General features: G+C 45.7%; 1 protein-coding gene and 1 non-coding gene across 2 annotated transcripts in view; both read left to right on the top strand.

The window, feature by feature from the left end:
* LOC112620005 lies at window positions 1-141 on the top strand. Its single transcript, XR_003118462.1, has one exon. It is a non-coding gene; the product is annotated as a U4 spliceosomal RNA (small nuclear RNA).
* A 5,849-nt stretch (window positions 142-5,990) lies between these two features.
* Window positions 5,991-18,817, top strand: part of CDCP1 (CUB domain containing protein 1) — a 57,654-nt gene continuing 44,827 nt past the window's right edge. The window contains exon 1 of the mRNA XM_025377700.1: window positions 5,991-6,201. Within this exon, the coding sequence (XP_025233485.1) occupies window positions 6,120-6,201 (82 nt within the window). The 5' untranslated portion in view covers window positions 5,991-6,119. The remainder of the gene's footprint in view (window positions 6,202-18,817) is intronic.

Here is an 18,817-nt window from a genome sequence, read left to right on the forward strand (position 1 = left end):
AGCTTTGCGCAGTGGCAGTATCGTAGCCAATGAGGTTTATCCGAGGCACGATTATTGCTAATTGAAAACTTTTCCCAATACCCTGCCGTGACGACTTGCAACATAGTCGGCACTGGCAATTTTTGACAGTCTCTACGGAGACTGAATTTAAAAAAAAAAAAAAAAAAAAAAAAAAAGACAGGAGTCTTGCCCTGTCACCCAGGCTGGAGTGCAGTGGTGCCATATCAGCTCACTGCAACCTCTGCCTCCCAGGTTCAAACCATTCTCCCGCCTCAGCCTCCCAAGTAGCTAGGATTACAGGCATGTGCCACCATGCCTGGCTAATTTTTGGAGTTTTAGTAGAGACACAGTTTCGCCATGTTGGCCAGGCTGGTCTTGAACTCCTGACCTCAGGTGATCTGCCCATCCCAGCCTCCCAAAGTCTGGGAATACAGGTGTGAGCCACCATGCCTGGCCCCACACTTGATTTTCTATTTGCAATTTTGTATTATTTTTCTTAAGGTGATTATGTTTATCCCCAAAAAACCTGTATCCACTCTTCCCTGTGTTGCATGCATTTTTTGATTTTAATGGAACACTTCCTCCAGTATATTCTTGAGAAGAGGTATGTAGGAGGTTTGGAGGTTTTTTAAGATCTTGAACGTTTAAAAGTGTCCTTTTTCTACCGTATTGTTTAATTGATAGTTTGGCTGGGTATAGAATTCTAATTTGGAAGTTATCGTTCTTCAGAATTTTGAAGGTATTGCTTCATTGTTTTCCAGATTCCAATGTTGTTCTCGAGAAATCCAAAACCACTTTGATTTTTGTTCTTTTCTGTGAGACCCTTTTCTTGCCTCTGGAAGCTACAGAATCTTCTTTTTTGTTGTTTGTTGTCTGTTTTTTTGAGACAGAGTCTCATTCCATCACCCAGGCTGGAGTACAGTGCTACAATCTTGGCTCACCGCAACCTCCGCCCCCCAAGTTCAAGTGATTCTCGTGTCTCAGCCTCATGAATAGTTGGGATTACCCAGGCGTGAGACACCACGCCCAGCCTAGAATCTTCTTTTTGTTATTGGTTTCTGATATTTCACCATGATGTGCCTTGACGTGAGTCTGCCTATATTATCCATTGTGCAGGACACTCCATGAGTCTTTTAATCTGGAAACTCATGTCATTCAGGCCTGGAGAATTTCTTGAATTACATTATTGATGATGTCACCTCCTCTGTTTCATCTGCTCTCTCTTTCTAGGAAACATATTTTTCAGATATTGGATCTTCTGAACTGGACCGCAAATTTTCTTTACTTTTCCCTCTACTTTTTATGTCTTTTGTCTTTTTGCTTTACTTTCTGGGAACACTTCTAACTCTTCTGTGTATTTATTATTATTATTTTTATCTACAATCACTTTTTTCATTTCCAAGAATTCTTTTGTGGTTCTCTGAATTGGTTTTTGTTTGTTTGTTTTGTTTTGTTCTGTTTTTGAGACAGAGTTTCGCTCTTGTTGCCCAGGCTGGAGTGCAATGGAGCGATCCCGGCTCACCACAACCTCCACCTCCTGGGTTCTAGAGATTCTCCCGCCTCAGCCTCCCAAGTAACTGGAATTACAGGCATGTGCCACCACACCGGCTAATTCTTTGTGTTTTTAGTAGAGACAGGGTTTCTCCATGTTGGTTAGGCTGGTCTCGAACTCCCAACCTCAGGTGATCCGCCCACCTCGGCCTCCCAAAGTGCTGGGAATACAGCCATGAGCCACTACGCTCGGCCTTGCTTTTGTTTTTTATAACATGCTGTTCCTGCTTCATAAAGAGAATGTTGTCTGGCACCAAATTATAGTTGCCTACATCACTCTAAGAGTTAGTAATTGTTTTGTTTTGCTTCCTTTTATTTTCTTCTCTTTGTATAGTCTCTTTCAGGTTACTTCTTTCTTTTTTTTTTTTTTTTTTTTTCCAGTTTGGTTACTTGGTTGGCTTTGACTCTATTATATTAGAAGCTCTCCTCAGATATCCTGAAATCCTGATTGCTCATGTTTAAAAGTGAGATATTGGCCAGGCACAGTGGCTCATGCCTGTAATCCCAGCACCATGGGAGGCTGAGATGGGTGGATCACATGAGGTCAGGAGTTCAAGAACAGCCTGGCCAATATGGTGAAACCCCATCTCTACTAAAAATACAAAACTTAGCCAGGCATGGTGGTGTGTACCTGTAGTCCCAGCTACTTGGGAGGCTGAGGCAGGAGAATCACTTGAACCCAGGAGGCGGAGTTTGCAGTGAGCCAAGATCGTGTCATTGCACTCCAGTCTGGGTGACAGAGCGAGACTCCATCTCAAAAAAATAAATAAATAGAAATTAAAATTAAAATGAGATATTAAAAAGCTAAATTGGTGGGGCTTAATCAATTGAAAGCTTCATGGTAGGAAGCTGGTTGGCCTGTTTATGAGGGTCAAATGTCCATATGTTTGGGTCTTTCCTCCTGTGCTGGTCAGACTCCCCAGAAGAAGACTTTTTCCATCCCCAATATGGATAATAAAGCCCTTTTGTCTCATCCTCGGAGGCAGGTGGGGCCAGACAGCTGGGGATATCAGGAAGATATCAGAATGCATATCTTCCCTTTATTTACCTACTTTTACAATGTTTCCTATACCTTCAGCTATGCCTGGCATCCCTCAGCCCACATCCCTAGGTTTTAATCTCTCCAGAAAACAACACTAAAGTTGTTAAACTTACCAACCCTCTAACTTGTCAAGATCTAAAGATGGATAATATAGGCAGACTCATGTCAAGGCACATTATGGTGAAATTTCAGCAACCAATGACCAAAAAGAAGATTCTACAGCTTTAGAGGCAAGAAAAGGGTCTCACAGAAAATAACAAAAATGGGAATGGTTTTGGATTTCTCAAGAACAACACTGGAAGCTAGATGGATGAGGGACTGTTGCCCAGACAGGGGTAATGGTGGATGGGTTCTGGGATCTAACTACAGTACTTCTCAAACTGCTTTCTCCCAGCCTTTCTTGTTGTAACTCCTCTTTCACCCTCCAGTTCCAGAATACCTTGTGCTGCCATTTCCTGAGGATCTTTTTTGAGGATTTCTATGTTAATCATGTTACTTCTCAGTTTCCCCACTACTGGCTTAGGGTTCTGCCATCTCCAGGCTTCTAAGGCAGAGACCACTAGTCCAACTGCTGTCTAGCTTCCAGGGTGATTTTTGCTGTTGTCTTCTCTCTGTTCTTCTCACCTTGTGGGCTTATGTAATTTTTTTTAAATTTTTAAATTTTTTTTTTTTTTTTTTTTTTTTGAGACGGAGTCTCGCTGTGCTCCCAGGCTGGAGTGCAGTGGCGTGATCTTGGCTCACTGCAAGCTCCGCCTCCCGGGTTCACGCCATTCTCCCGCCTCAGCCTCCCAAGTAGCTGAGACTACAGGCGCCCGCCACCACGCCCGGCTAGTTTTTTGTATTTTTAGTAGAGACAGGGTTTCACCATGTTAGCCAGGATAGTCTCGATCTCCTGACCTCGTGATCCGCCCGCCTCGGCCTCCCAAAGTGCTGGGATTACAGGCTTGAGCCACCGCGCCCGGCCGTAATTTTTTTTTTAAATCCCTATTTTATAGCCTTTGCAGGGTTTCAGAAGAGGTCGAAATTAGATGGAACAGTCTGTTTTAAGACTCACCTTCTTACCTTCTTCTTCTTCTTTTTTTTTTTTTTTTTTGAGAGAGAGTCTTACTCTGTCGCCCAGGCTGGAGTGGAATAGTGCAATCTCAGCTCTGTGCAACCTCCACCTCCCAGATTCAAGCAATTCTCCTGTCTCGGTCTCCTGAGTAGCTGGGACTACAGGAGCCCACCACCACACCCGGCTAATTTTTCTATTTTTAGTAGAGATGCGGTTTCACCATGTTGGCCAGGCTGGTCTCCAACTCCTGACCTCAAGTTATCCACCCACCTTGGCCTCTCAAAGTGCTGGGATTACAGGCATAAGCTACTGAACCCAGCTGAAAATTTACCTTTCAATCTGGCATTTTTCTCTAGCACTAGATTATAGTTACCTACACTGCTTTCCAGTTCAGACATAACCTTTTAAAATTTACTCCTTCCATTCAGCCATGTTTGTAAAGACAAAACATGTCCATCCTTGGCAATGCTTTGTTCACACTCCACTTGGAGGACCAGGACAGTATGTCAGGACATCTTTACTTCAATTATATAGTTGGGTTGTCATGCAAAGGATGCTGAAGTGCCTCCCTGTTTTTCTTCTTTCTTGTTGCTGCTACTTTCTGGAACCCTCGCTAATACTTCATATTTGGGAATTAGTGACCCTCATTCCATTTTTACAAAGCTGGTGTCAACTATCCCAAGACAGACAGCTAAGCAAACTTCAGAGAGATGAAATAGTAATGAAATAACTTGCTCCTTAGGCTTAACTTGTCAAGCAATATTTCTGATATTTTGCATTCAATACACTGCCATTCTAGTACTGTTGTGGGTGTTACTCTATGTGGGAAACAATGGTGTTATGGATGCTAGGAAAAGATGCTGGGATATACATACCTGCTTAGAATGAGGAGAAAAGACAAATCTGCTTTCACCCTCCTGGTCAGCATAAATATTTTAAAAGAGTGTTTAGATTTTTGTCAAGATTTCTTTCCCTTGATGAATTTGTCCTCGATTCAGTGGGGGAGAACCAAGAGCCTCCCTTTGTTTCTCATCCTCTCCCTTCCCTCTAGTTCTCAGTTTTCCCATCTGTCTGCACAAGGACAGAAGTGGACTAGAAGATTAAATCTCAGGTCCCCTTTAGCTCACACTACAGGCCCTCCCAGAGGTGGGGGTGTGAGCAGGGTCATGTTCCAAGTTCTGCCTCCCTTGATGGACTGTGGGCTCCCAGAGGGCAGAGCTACCTCTATTCTCATGATTAAGGACACGGAGAAAGAAGGTGTGACGCTCCTAGGAGATGATTTCCCACTCTTGTCCACAAGAAGGATTGGGGCAGCCTGGACAGGCTCAGCCTCCCCAAGAATTAAGCAGAAGTTGGGACTGGACTGTAAACTGATGCTGTCGCACGTGCTTTGGTTCCTGTCCCAAGCCTCCCAGGTTGCTCTGGGTGACTCTGGCCCAGCTTCTGGCTATCCATGAACACAAATAGTCCCAGGGAGTCATTTTGGCAGAACCCAGGTCTGCTAGCTAAGAACTCCTGAACCATCGGTAATCTCTCCCTGTGGCCTGGACTTGGTGTATGGCCTGCAGAGTGGAAGGAGAACCCACAGGGCCTCTGGAGACAGGCAGGTGGCACACCTGCGGGTGGGAGGATTTGGAAAAGGAGTCCAGCGCCATTCATTTTTCATTCATTTTCCAGCCCAACGTTTGACCTGAATGCTTCACGCCCACACTGCAGACACTACTCTGTTTATAATACAACTCGAGAAGGGCATATAGTATTCCATCCACAGCTCAGGGAAAGCATACATACGACTCTACTCACAATTCAACAAAGTGGTGCATCTGCCTCCAATTTTCTAGCTACCCTGGGGACCTTGGGCACGTTGTGTGTCTGGAAATACTGCAGGTGATGTGTGTGGAGTAGGCTGCAGGCTCAACGTCCTGCAAAGACTAGCTGTACCACCACCGGCTTTAAAGTCCAATAGACCTCTGGCCCAAGTCAGGTAGCAGAGGATTCAGGGCTTGGGTAGCCCACAAATAGGATTCTCCTCCAAAACGAGGCGCATAATGACCTTTGTCTCCTGGACAGAAAAGGGAAGGTAGACTGGCTTCCTCTATGGGCGACCTTCGCGACTCTGGACAAAAAGACTTGATCGTTCTCAGACTTGGGAAGGAGGACTAAGCCCGGAAAGGTGGGGACAAGTCCGCCCCAACGCCGCAATGGTGAGTAGTAGGGACCCAGCAACCCGGTGCCGGGAGCCCTGCACCCTGGGCAGCAGAGGCGGTCGCTGACGCAGGAAGAGGGGGAGGAGAGAGAGGAGGGACGCACCGGGTCAGCTCGCGCTCCTGCTGCGCAGGGCGGGGCTCGGGCCGGTCCGCCCGCGCGCAGGTGAGCGAGGCAGGGCGGAGCGCAGCTGCGCCGGGCTTGGGCGCCTGCGGCCGCCGCTCCCCACCGTCGCTTTCCCCACCGAGGCCGAGGCGTCCCGAAGTCATGGCCGGTCTGAACTGCGGGGTCACTATCGCCCTGCTAGGGGTTCTGCTGCTGGGTGCGGCGCGCCTGCCGCGTGCTGCAGGTAAGTGCCGGGCTTTGGAGGCGGGTGGCGCGGAGTGGTGAGCGAGCCAGCCAGCCTACGCCGGGCGGAGATGCGGCCGAGGGACGCTGGGCGCGGAGGCTGCGGAGGGAGCGGAGGGAGGGAGCGGAGGGAGGGCGGGGGCGGCATAATCAAAATGCGCCTGTGGCTCTGGGTCCCCCTGACTGTCCGGTTCCTGCGCGCGCCGCGTCGGGTGCGTGGGCCTTGCCCTCCTGGAGTCAACCTTGCCCTCGGCACGTGAGAGTATCCCCAATCCGGGAGCCTCCCGGTCCGGGAAGATGAGCCCGGTGCTGGCCGAGAAGGCGGGAAAAGGAGCGCCCTGTAGCCGATCCCAGGCGACATGTCCAAGGTGGCGCGCCGTGGGTCCCGGGGTCTTTGCCGGGATTCTTGAAGACACCCAGGCAGGGTGTAGGAAGAGATCTTTCCTCTCCAGACTCGCCCTCTACCTCCTCGCCTAGTCCAGAGAGAAGGTGCAAGAAAAGTGCTTTCATGTCGGCATTTCCCACCAGATCCCCTTTTTCCCGTCCGCACGCTGCATCCCCCCTCTCCTAAAGCTGAAGAGCAAAAATGAAATTAGTGCAAAAATGAGAGCGCCCGGATTTCTTTTCGGGGTCCCAGAGAAAGCCGCCAGGCATCTGCGCCGCCGCAGAGACTGGACATTCCCGCGCCCCTCGCACTTCTTGGCAGTGGACTTTGACGACAGGAGGCTGTTGTTCCGGGGATGTGTGTGAATTTCGAGTTGTTTCGGTTGGGGAAGGGACCGCCACGTCCCAGCAACCTGTGCCAGCCAGGAAATGCCCTGTGGGCCCTAGATGTATTAGAACATAGTAAATAACTTGGTTTCTTCATGTAAGAACTTGATGTGAGGCTAGTACAGGTTTCGCGAGATTAGTACAGGTTTTGTGTTTTTTAAATAGAGCTCTCCAGGAAGTCGTGTGGGTTTGATTCCGCTTGCTGCATCTAAGGTGGGTTTGTGTTTGGCAGGTGTAAATTAGATTAAGGAATAAAAGGACACAAGTGAGGTTGAATTTGGGCCTCCCGGTGACTACCATCATTACAAATACAAGACAGGAGCTTGTAAAATATCAATATAAGCTCCAGGAATACTTCCTGGTTCATTCTCCAACATCAGGCGACATATCGCTACATAGTAGATAGAAAATTTAAAACTTCATTTAAACCATGGCATGGATTTATATATATATGTATATATAAATTATATATATTAAAGTAGGGACAGGGTTTCACTATGTTGCCCAGGCTGGTCTCGAACTCCTGAGCTCAAGTGATCCTCACACCTGGGCCTCCCAAAGTGCTGGGATTACAGATGTGAGCCACTGTGCCCGGCTGATGAATATTTACTATAATTTCTTAGGACTGAATTTTCAAGATTCCCTTTGAAGAAAAAGAATTAGTTTAAGAATAAAAAGGAAGTGAAAATATGTGTAAATGTGTGCTGAGAAAAATGTGCGCCTGCCAATCTTGGAACTATATTGAAACTCTGAGAATTGTTTGAGATGTTTTTGGCTTTCTGTGATAACAGTGGGGGAACTCCTCCAGTAAGAATAGGGTGTAAATCAATGTATTGCTAATAATGAGAGCCTCTGTTTCTGGTCTCATTTCTTCCTGTGATCTTGGGTAGCTGCCATTTTGGTCGAGTAGCTCCAATGGAGTCCCTTCCAGGAAGTCCTTGACTGGCTGAGCCCTGTCTCATGGTTCAATGTATAAATACGTAGAAGCCTAGGAACTTTCCCTTTCACTTTCTTAAGTTCCTCCCTATGGTCTCAGGAACTGGCCCTTTGAGGCTACATCAGGCTGAACTGAGAGCTTTTGTGGTTGGAGCAGTTGCCTATATAGTCTTGAGGATCTAACTGGCAAAGGCCTTTGAGAAATTGCTGGAGACTGTCCTGAAAGGATGCAGAAAGCCAGAGCCCCGGCACAGTGGATTTGTTTTATAAATCTGTGAAGTCTCTTAACAAAGAAAGATTCAGCAGCAGTAAAAATGAATTTGGTGTCACTGCAGAGATGAAGAGTAAAGGAAAGTTTGTGTCTTGGTGTCGTGTGTTTTTGTGACTTTGGTATCCCCACCAACGCCCCCATTTCCAAGAGTGAAACACTGGTTACATTGGGACCATAGCCTTTTGAAAACCTCAATTTGGTTGCTTTCTAAGAACCACTCAGATACCAGAGTCTGGGTCAGTGACCCCAATCTTGCCACCGTTGTCTCTTGGCAAAAATGTGAGCAGACAGATCAAATGATGTGTACACACTCCCTGGGCGAGTGTGGGTGTTCATTCTGTTTCCGATTCAAATGAGGAGCTACTGGCTGTTGTCTGGAATGTGTAACTGGCAGGGCTGATGAGTCTCCCCCAGCTCCGCCCCCACATCCCCACAGATTTGCATGACTTGGAGTCAGACCTGCTAGCCCTAGGGCTCACTTCAGATGCTGCCATTTCATCTGTGATGGTTGCACGCCTTGCATGTGCACACACACACTCTTCTGGGTGTTCTCCCTGACTATCAATGTGGGGGAAGGAAATTAATAATTAAGATGGTTTAAGTAGCATATAGTTATTGTAGAAAAAGTGGCAATAAATATAACCAAAATGAAAAAAATTATCTATAGGCAAGCTGCCTTATTCACTTTGATGCAGTCTTCTTCCCGTGTATGCATGCACGCTCATGGGCGCAAACCAAACATGGGATCATCCCATTGTATGGCTTTAACCAGTCCCCAGTTGTTGGACATTTAGGTTGCTTCCAGTTTTTCTTATTAAAAATAGAACATGTCCAACAATAGTCAGCTGCTTGTATCAATTTTAATAGGTCTATTCAGGGAGAAGGCACTTGAAATTACATAGCACAGACTAGAAAATGACATGAAAGGATGAACCATTATCCTCATGTTGCTGAGGTTATAAAACAGTATGAACTGGATCATCCCATTTTGATATATCTGAGAATGTGTTCTTTGGCTGTGTTGTTCTGCACACTCTTTGTTTAAATTTTTGAGACAGAGTTTCACTCTTGTTGCCCAAGCTGGAGTGCAATGGCACAATTTCGGCTCACTGCAACCTCCATCTCCCAGGTTCAAGCGATTCTCCTGCCTCAGCCTCCCAGGTAGCTGGGATTACAGGCGCACACCACCACACCTGGCTAATTTTTTGTATTTTTAGTAGAAACGGGGTTTCACCATGTTAGTCAGGCTGGTCTTGAACTCCTGACCTCAGGTGATCTGCCCACCTCGGCCCCCCAAAGTGCTGGGATTACAGGCATGAGCCACCGCGCCCATGTTCTGCACATTCTTAGCTATTTTGTCCAGCTACAGTTCTGGAAATAGAGTTGCTGATATGAAGAGTAGAGGCTCTTAGGGCTTTGGACATGTATTTCCGTATTCTGGAAGCAGAGTTGCTGGGATGAAGAGTAGAGAGGTTCTTAGGGTTTTGGAAGTGTATTTCCGTGTTCTGGAAGCAGAGTTGCTGGGATGAAGAGCAGAGAGACTCTTAGGGCTTTAGATGCGTATTTCCCTGTTCTGAAAGCAGAGTTGCTAGGATGAAGAGTAGAGCGGCTCTTAGGGCTTTGGATGCGTATTTCCGTGTCGCCTGTGGAGAGCCTGTCCTGGTGTACCTTCCAGCCATCAGTTTGTTATTGCCTGTTTCTCACATTCTCCCAGGCTCACTGTTGTTTCACCAGCATCTACAAAGGAAGTATTTTTCTGCCTCCAATTTGGCAAATAGGATCTGGACAGCATTGGTAGAGACTCAAGAGTCTTAGAAGCACCACCCTAGCTGGATGGTACTAATGGCTCACCAGTGCTTTTTTGCCGAAAGAAAACAGAACTGGGTCCCTTGGCTTATAGCACGAGCCTCACCTGCGTTTTTGCCTGGCAGTGCTGACTTGGGTTTGGATGGGATGGGGTGAGGTGGAAAGTGGGTAGGGAGAGAAGTCTGCTGGTCAGAAAGACCCCTGATTGAGGTCAGGGTGGGTAAGACAGTGGGAGATAATAAGACCACTGATGTGGGGGACCGGTGGTTAGGGTTCTCTGCCTTGGTGGTTAAGAAAAGTTTATACCCGGCCGGGTGCGGTGGCTCACGCCTGTAATCCCAACACTTTGGGATGCTGAGGGGGGAGGATCACCTGAGGTTAGGAGTTCAAGACCAGCCCGGCCAACATGGCAAAACACCGTCTGTACTAAAAAATACAAAAATTAGCCAGACATGGTGGTACACGCCTGTAATCCCAGCTACACAGGATGCTGAGGCTTGAAAATCGCTTGAACCCAGGGGACAGAGGTTGCAGTAAGCCTAGATCATGCCACTGCACTCCAGCCTGAGCGACAGAACAAGACTTTGTCTCAAAAGAAAGAAAGGAAGGAAGGGAGGGAGGGAGGGAGGGAGGGAGGGAGGAAGGAAGGAGAAAAGAAAAGTTTATACCCCTTAATTATCATTCTAAATTATGAAAAGTATGCCACAGTGAAATTATTTCAAACTATTTCACAAAACCTTGTAATTTGCCCATCATCTCCCGGGCAGCTGGCAGCATTCTAGACAACCAGGTAAGGAGAGCCAAGTTCCTTTCCTCACCTCTTTGTAGCCTTGGGTTTGTATCTGGTCCATCAGTTCTTAAAAGTATTAACTACTACTGCTGCTTGTAATAGCCAATACATTGAGCATTTGCTGTGCCAGCCACTCCTCTGAGGATTTTACACATAAGCATCTGATTAACATCAGTAATCCATTCCTGAAAACCAGACATTCTGCATGAAGACACTAAGCAACACTATACATCTCATTATTTTGTGTGGGAAAAATTATAACAATCCACTGCACAGCAATACAAAACCTCTAACAGTTTCTGAAGGCGTGATAAAACACAGAAAGATACCTGTATATAATTAACCAATCCTGTTAAGCATAAAGTGCATAACACATCACTTGAGGACTACCAAACCATTTACATGGTTGTTTGCAAACAGTTGCTTTGTGTGCAGTAACGTAGGGCACCTCCCTTTGTTGACATTTTTGACACTTGGGGTGTCTTCACTTGATCCTGGCATTCTTTTTTTATTTTATTTATTTTTATTTATTTATTTATTTTTTTTTTTGAGATGGAATCTCACTCTGTCGCCCAGGCTGGAGTGCAGTGGCATGATCTTGGCTCACTGCAACCCCTACCTCCTGGGTTCAAGTGATTCGCATGCCTCAGCCTCCCGAGTAGCTAGGATTACAGACGTGCACCACCATGCACAGCTAATTTTTGTATTTTTAGTAGAGGTGGGGTTTTACCATGTTGGCCAGGCTGGCCTCAAACTCCTAGCCTCAAGCAGCCCACCCACCTCGCTCTGCCAAAGTGCTGGGATTATAGGCGTGAGCCACCACACCCAGCCAGACCTGACATTCTTGATCCTAGTGTATTTGGAATATAAGTTAAGATTTTCTGCACATAATTTTGTTTAGAATGTGTTGAGGTTAGAGATGTAAATATACACATTTCTGAAATAGACCTTGGCCAAAAATAACTTTGATAGATGAAACATAAGTTCTACAGTGTTCAACAATAAAAATGAAGCTATTTTCTCCTAAGAGAATGTAAATGGGGGAAGTGGTCTTGAGTAGGTCTGCATGTCATTTAATTCTCCATCCTCAAACAAGTACTCTTACTAACTTCCTGTTAGTAGGCACAGAGAGGTGACGTGACTTGCCAGGGCTCCCTGGCTGGTGTGTAATGATGCTGAACTGGCAGCCCCAGGAGTATGACTCCAGAACCCAGCTCAGTAATAGGACTACAAGGCCAGTAAATGCCTCCCCTCAGGGTGTGAATATTCTTAAATCATAAATTTGAGAATGTTTTGAAAAAGGAAATTAAAAGTGTTCCCTGAGCACAGATGGCATAGCTTTCTTTAAGTTTTAAATGAAATCAAATGATCCTACCCTCAATGACAGAAGATCATAGGGTTCCAGATGAAATGTGCCAAATGCAAAAATGTACAAGGTGACAATCTGCTGCCTTTCCTGGGTAAATACAGTCTCCAGAAATGAGTTTTATCAACTCCCTGAGTCCAAAGATTATATAGAGTTGAAGTCGGGCTGTTGTCTTTATTTTGGGTCTGCCTAATTCCTTGGCATCTGCCATGTCACAAAACCCTTGGAGCCATGAGAGGGCTTCTTCAGTTCTTGACAATGTGTGGTCCAGCTGGGAGCTGAGCTAGAATGGTGTACATCCAGACACATGCCATGTGCATCCAAAGAGATGCCTTATCTTCTGTTACTGGTCTGAAGGCAGGAACATCTGGCCATCTCAAACAAGGACATTTGGCTAAAGCAATGTTTAACCCCAAGAACAGCTCAGAGCAGGCAAGCAGTTTCTGGGACATCACAGAGAATGCAGAGGTGGTAAGATGAAGCCTCTGAGTTTGAAGGACTCACAGCATCTCTTGGACACAGGTAGATACTCAACTCCTACACAGAGTGACCACCAGCCACAGTGGAGAGGTACACACCAAAAACCAAACAACATAGTGGGACGAGTTATTACACACTGCTGCTCATACTGGAAGTCTGTGCTCTGCTGGAGTCTGCCCAGGGACACTGTGTCAGGAGGGTTCAGCCTGTGCTGATGGGCTATTTTCACATCAACTGCCCTGCTGACAAGTCTCACTGGAGTTGCATCCTGGGCCACCTTCAAGGATACAAACACCAGGCTCTCTTTTGCCTCTGAGTTCTTGCTTACTGCTACATTTCCCATGTCCTCAGACTGTACATCCCAAAGGGCTCAGCTTCCCAGCTGGAAATTGGTGGAGGGAGGAGGGCAGAGAAATGGAAGGACTGGAGCCAAAGACCTCACTGGACTCAGAGTTGCCTTTCCAGCTTTTTGGAGATAGCGTCACTCAAACAAGCTTTGGAGTTGGTCAAAGCTTGGTTCAAATCCTGCCTCCACTGCTTATTAACCAGGTGAGCTGGGCAAGTTGTGTAACCTGTAGGGACAGCAGCACCCTGAGGCTGGCTGGCGGTCTGAATGAAATGATGTGTGCACTAGTCTGGCCTAGAACAAATTCCCCAGTTAGTGAGAACTGTCATGACTTTGTGCTATAGTTTGGATGATTGTTTCTTCCAAATCTCATGTTGAAATTTGATCCCCAGTGCTGGAGGTGGGGCAAAATGGGAAGTGTTGGGTCATGGGGGTGGATCCCTCAGGAGTGAGTGAGTTCTTAACTCTATTAGTTCCCTAGAGAGCTGGTTGTTAAAAAGAGCCCAGCACGAACCCCCTGCCCTTGCTTCTTCTCTCGCCATGTGATCTCTACACACCAGATCCCCTTTGCCTTCTGCCATGAGTGGAAGCAGCCTGAGGCCCTCACCAGATGCTCAATCTTCAACCTTTTAGCCAACAGAACCATGAGCTAAATAAACCTCTTTTCTTTTCTTTCTTTCTTTCTTTCGTTCTTTCTTTCTTTCTTTCTTTCTTTCTTTTTTTTTTTTTTTTTTTTTTAGATGGAGTTTTTGCTCTGTTGCCCAGGCTAGAGTACAATGCCACGATCTCAGCTCACTGCCACTTCCGCCTCCTAGGAAGCGATTCTCTTGCCTCAACCTCCCAAGTAGCTGGGATTACAGGCATCTGCCACCACCCCCAGCTAAGTTTTGTATTTTTAGTAGAGATGAGGTTTCACCACGTTGGCCAGGCTGGTCTTGAACTCTTGACCTCAGGTGATCCACCCGCCTTGGCCTCAGCCTCCCAAAGTGCCAGGATTTCAGGCATGAGCCACTGCACCCAGCCAAACCTCTTTTTCTTTATCAATTACCCAGCTTTAAGTATTCCTTTATAGCAGCACAAAACAAACTAAGACACTTTGATTATTTGAGTCAGGTCCAAGAAGAACATTTAGATATTCAACAGGCAGACAACCTGGGCCAAAATTAATAGGCTATCGTAGTCTGTATAACCAGGCCTCCAGTGGGAGACATTAAGATTGTTTTCAGACTTTTGCCACCTACACATTGTGCTTTGGTTATTATCCCAGTGCAGTCGACTTTGGGGATGTGTAAGGATATCTGTGGAAGAAATTCCTAGAAGTGAAGCTGCTCGTTGAAAAGCTGTATGAAGTTATTCTAAAACACACTAGAACAAGTTTTAAAAAATATTTTGTGAGAAAGTGCCTGCACACACATGAATTTCCTGTTAGCCAAGGAACTGACTGGACCAGTTTTATAACAACTTAAGTATCATGCTCAATCACACTTGAGATGGGAATGAGAACACCCAAGTGGTCTCCTGGGGATTGCAGCTATCTTCTTGACCAGGTGTTATTAGCCAAGACTGGGCTGGAGTTTGCCAGTCTGTGAAACCAGAGCTAGATCTCCGTGGAGGGAAACCTGGCAGGGCTCTGGCCTTTAATCTCTGCTGAGAGATGGAGGATTATTCTGGAACTGGCTCGGAAGTTTCTGACAGTCTTATCAGGCACTTCAGCCTTGGGCTACATCTATCAGGGCCACATTCTTATCTTCGTAGAGCATAGAAGACTTTTTTTTTTTTTCTTTTTTGAAGCAGTCTCGCTCTGTCGCCCAGGCTGGAGTGCAGTGGCACGATCTCTACTCACTGCAGCCTCTGCCTCCCAGATTCCAGCAATTCTTCTACCTCAGCCTCCCGGGTAACTGGGATTACAGGCACGTGCCACCATGCCCAGCTGAATTTTTTTTCTTTTTTTTTTTTTTTTTTTTGTATTTTTAGTAGAGATAGGGTTTCACCACGTTGGCCAGGCTGGTCTCAAACTCCTGACCTCAGGTGATCTGCTCACCTCAGCCTCCCAAAGTGCTAGGATTATAGGAGTGAGCCACCGTGCCCAGCCTAAAAGACATTTTTCAAGTTGTAAACAATGCTTGGATCATCTTGCAGAAGCTCACCACAACCTGAATGGTGCCAAACCCTCAATATAACTTCTTCTAGCCTCACTGGCCTCTGCCTCTGTGGGGAATACAACTCAAGTTCCAGGCAGGAACCTGGAATGTTGGTGGGAAGGTATGTCCCACTGGCATCTTCCCCTCCTTACCCTAGTCACTAGAGACTGGAAACAACCCAAATACTCATCATTAGAAGCAGGTTAGGTAAATTATGCTACATCCAAACAATGAGATGTTAGGCAACCATGTAAAAGAATGACGTAGCTCTCTATAAACTAATATGGAGTAACCTCCAAGATATATTATGGAGAGAAAAGCACAAGAATCAGAACAGTATGTATGACATGCAACCTTTTGGCAAAATAAAATGAAATAGGGATGGTATATAAATACACACTTACATATTCATAGATTACTTCTGGAAGAGTGCACAAAATCTGGTAATAGTGGTTGCCTATAGGAACAGAACCAGATTCAAGGGTGAGAGAATGACTTTTTACATTTTATTTTACTTTATTTTGTGCTTCATGTATTATTTATCTAAATGTAAAAGTATTTTTCAGCTCTACTGAGATACAATATACATACCATCAAATTTACCAGTATCAATTGTATAATTCAATGGGTCTTATCAAGTACATGGTATAACATTTCTATCACCCTGCAAAGTTCCTCCAGATTCCTTTGCAATAAACCCATACCCCTTAGCCCCTGGCAACCACTGATTTGCCTTCTATCATGGTAGTTTTGCCTTTAAAATATTTAAAAAATAAAAACAATTTAAAGCCAGGTATGAATATAGTACTCACTGTTTTTGTTGCATTAAAACAAATTTCTCAAGTATAGACCCCATCTTCAAAAAAGCCTGAAGTTACTTCCTGCAGGAATTTGGTTGTATAGAAGGGATGGAGTAGAAGTGTTAAGTTGCTAGGAATCGAGGAGCTGATGACCAAAAAACTGCCTTCTCGACTTGCAGCAGTTTTTCATGAAGAGCAACTTGCTGTGATTTGTTTTGTTTTGTTTTTTCCCTATCTACTTTTAGGGCCTAGCACTGAGCAGGCCTAGAAAATTTGATTTATTATTTGATTGATAACTGGAGATCATCTATAAGAGCAAAGCAGAATATAGTGGAATGAGAATTAATGCTTCATTGCCCCAAATTTTCTAGCTGAGTTTTGTTCCCATCCTCCTCTTTCTTCCTTAGCAATATTCTTAGCAGTAGGGCTAACTTGTACTGTAAGGAAGGAATATGGTTCATGAAAAGGAAAGTACTTTGACCCACAGTCTTTCTCCCTTTCAGGAAGAAGCATCTGCTTTTTTTCTTCCACCCACCTACACAATGTGCTTTGGAGCCAGGCTTCTTAAAACCCCCAACTCAGCATTCTTGGTTCCTCAACTTAGTTTTTCACGTCCCTGAATTCTTAGAAGGTCTTGAAAAGATCTAGCCCAGTCCAAGGTCATTTTGGTAACAAATTCTGTTCATTCTGGAGATATTGGAGGCCCCTTGTGCATCTAGCTCTGTGCACCCTTATCCCTTGCTCTCCAAGGACTCACCATCTGGAAGGGATTCTAACATGTAAACCAGGGGCTACAAATTGATGGCCTGGGGGGCTTGGCCTAGTTCTGTTTTGTATGTTTTGAAAAAACCTAAATTACAAAGTATTTGGTAGAGCTGGCACCCTCTGATTCAACAAAGACTCTCTTCCCTATGTTGCCTTTCATATTTGGGTTTGCGACACTTTCCAGTGTAATAAGTACAGCAAAAGATGTAGGTATTAGAATTGCAATATAAGCTTCTATAGGCAAACAAGAGAAAGAGGAGGACAAGATATTCTCCTGGTGCCTGAGGTCTGTGGGACATCCTTAACAAAACCCTGAGTTTGGCCCTGGAGCAGAAGTACAGCTCTGTTATTAATTACCAATAACCTCACAATTTTTTTTTTTTTAATATTTAAAATGGCATCTCCCACCATCTCTGAAATGACAACTTGCTAAGTGATCCACTATCTGGAAAGAAGCAATTCAGAGTTAATTCTTCAATATCTGATTTATAACTAGAGATCACCTACAAAAGCAAGCAGAATATAGTCTAATGAGGATTAAATTCTTGATTACTCTAAATTTTCTAGCTTGGGTTTTGTTCCAAGCCTCCTTTTTCTCCCTTGGCAATAGCTGTTAGCAGTAGGGCCAACTTCTACTGTAAGGAAGGAACGTAGAAAGTGCTCTGCCCCACAATCGCTCTCCCTTTCAGGAAGAACCATCTGTTTTTTTTCTTCCATCCACCCACACAATGTGCTTTGGAGCCAAGCTTCTCAAACCCAACTCAGCATTGTTGGTGCCTCAACTTAGTTTTTCATATCCCTGAATTTTTGGCGTATTCATCTTAAGATCACTGGCTGGTCCCAACGTTGACACTGTCTTGTTGCCAATAATGACCATTCTAGTTGATGTAACACCTTCCATAATGACTGTCCTTGTTCCTGTAACTTCATTATGATGCCCAAACACCTTTTATAATAGCTGTCCTCATTGACTTAACACCTTCCACATCAGTACCTTTTACTGCAGTCACCCTTGTGGATGTATCTTCCACCATGACTATCCTTGTTGATATAGTATCTTCCATAATGGCCTTCCTCATTGACATAACACCTTCCAAAGGTACTTCTGATGTAGGTTATTTTGGAGAATGGTCTGTAATGGCCATCCTCATTGACATAACACCTCCTGGAGGCTGCCCTGGGCCCTCTGGGTGAGGAAGGCATGTGTCTGACTGGCCCCGAAGATCTCCTGGAGTGTGCTGCATTGTGTTGCTGATCTGTTTATCCTGGGCTGCCTGGTTTGCTGTGGAATCATGTTATTGACTTGGCTTGTGGTTGCTTGCAAGGGCTTCATTCAGAAACCTGTTTGCCATCTCAGGCTGTGTGGTTTGCTCTCCCATTCCCCACTTTAAGATTGCTGGACATGACAACAGCAACAACAGAAATGGTGTTAATCCTTAGTCCCTAAAACAGAAGGTTTAAACTGAGGGATGTATTCCTGGTTGGCTGCCCTGGCCCCTGGGATGGCAATACACCCACACTCCCCAATCAAGTCCCCTGGAATGATCAAGAGGTTGGGGCTTTGCAGTTAAGAAAGAAGTAGATCTAGGCTGGGCATGGTGGCTCACGCCTGTAATCCTAGCACTTTGGGAGGCCGAGGCAGGCGGATCACGAGGTCAGGAGATGGAGACCATCCTGGCTAACACAGTGAAACCCTGTCTCTACTGAAAATACAAAAAATTAGCCAGGTGTGGTGGCAGGCACCTGTAGTCCCAGCTACTCGGGAGGCTGAGGCAGGAGAATGACGTGAACCCAGGAGGCAGCGCTTGCAGTGAGCCGAGATCGCACCACTGCACTCCAGCCTGGGCGACCAAGCGAGACTCTGTCCCCCAAAAAAAGAAGAAGTAGCTCTAAGGCCTCAAAAACATGGGGTTTCTCCCCTTGCTCAGCGGGTACTTGGTGGAAGCTGACATCCCAAATGGTCACTTCCTCTCACATCCTGGCTGCCGTGGGTGGGTGCTGCAATCTGTCTTTCCAGGACAGCAAGAAAGGAGCAGGGAGTGAGTCAGCTGGTGGTCATCTTTCAGACCACAGTGAAGCAGAGGATGGATTGCTGCCAAAGTATCGGAAGTAAAGTCAGTGACGGAGGTGGTGAGGACAACAGAG

The sequence above is a fragment of the Theropithecus gelada genome, chromosome 2 (genome assembly GCF_003255815.1).
Source record: "Theropithecus gelada isolate Dixy chromosome 2, Tgel_1.0, whole genome shotgun sequence".
Lineage (NCBI taxonomy): Eukaryota > Metazoa > Chordata > Mammalia > Primates > Cercopithecidae > Theropithecus > Theropithecus gelada.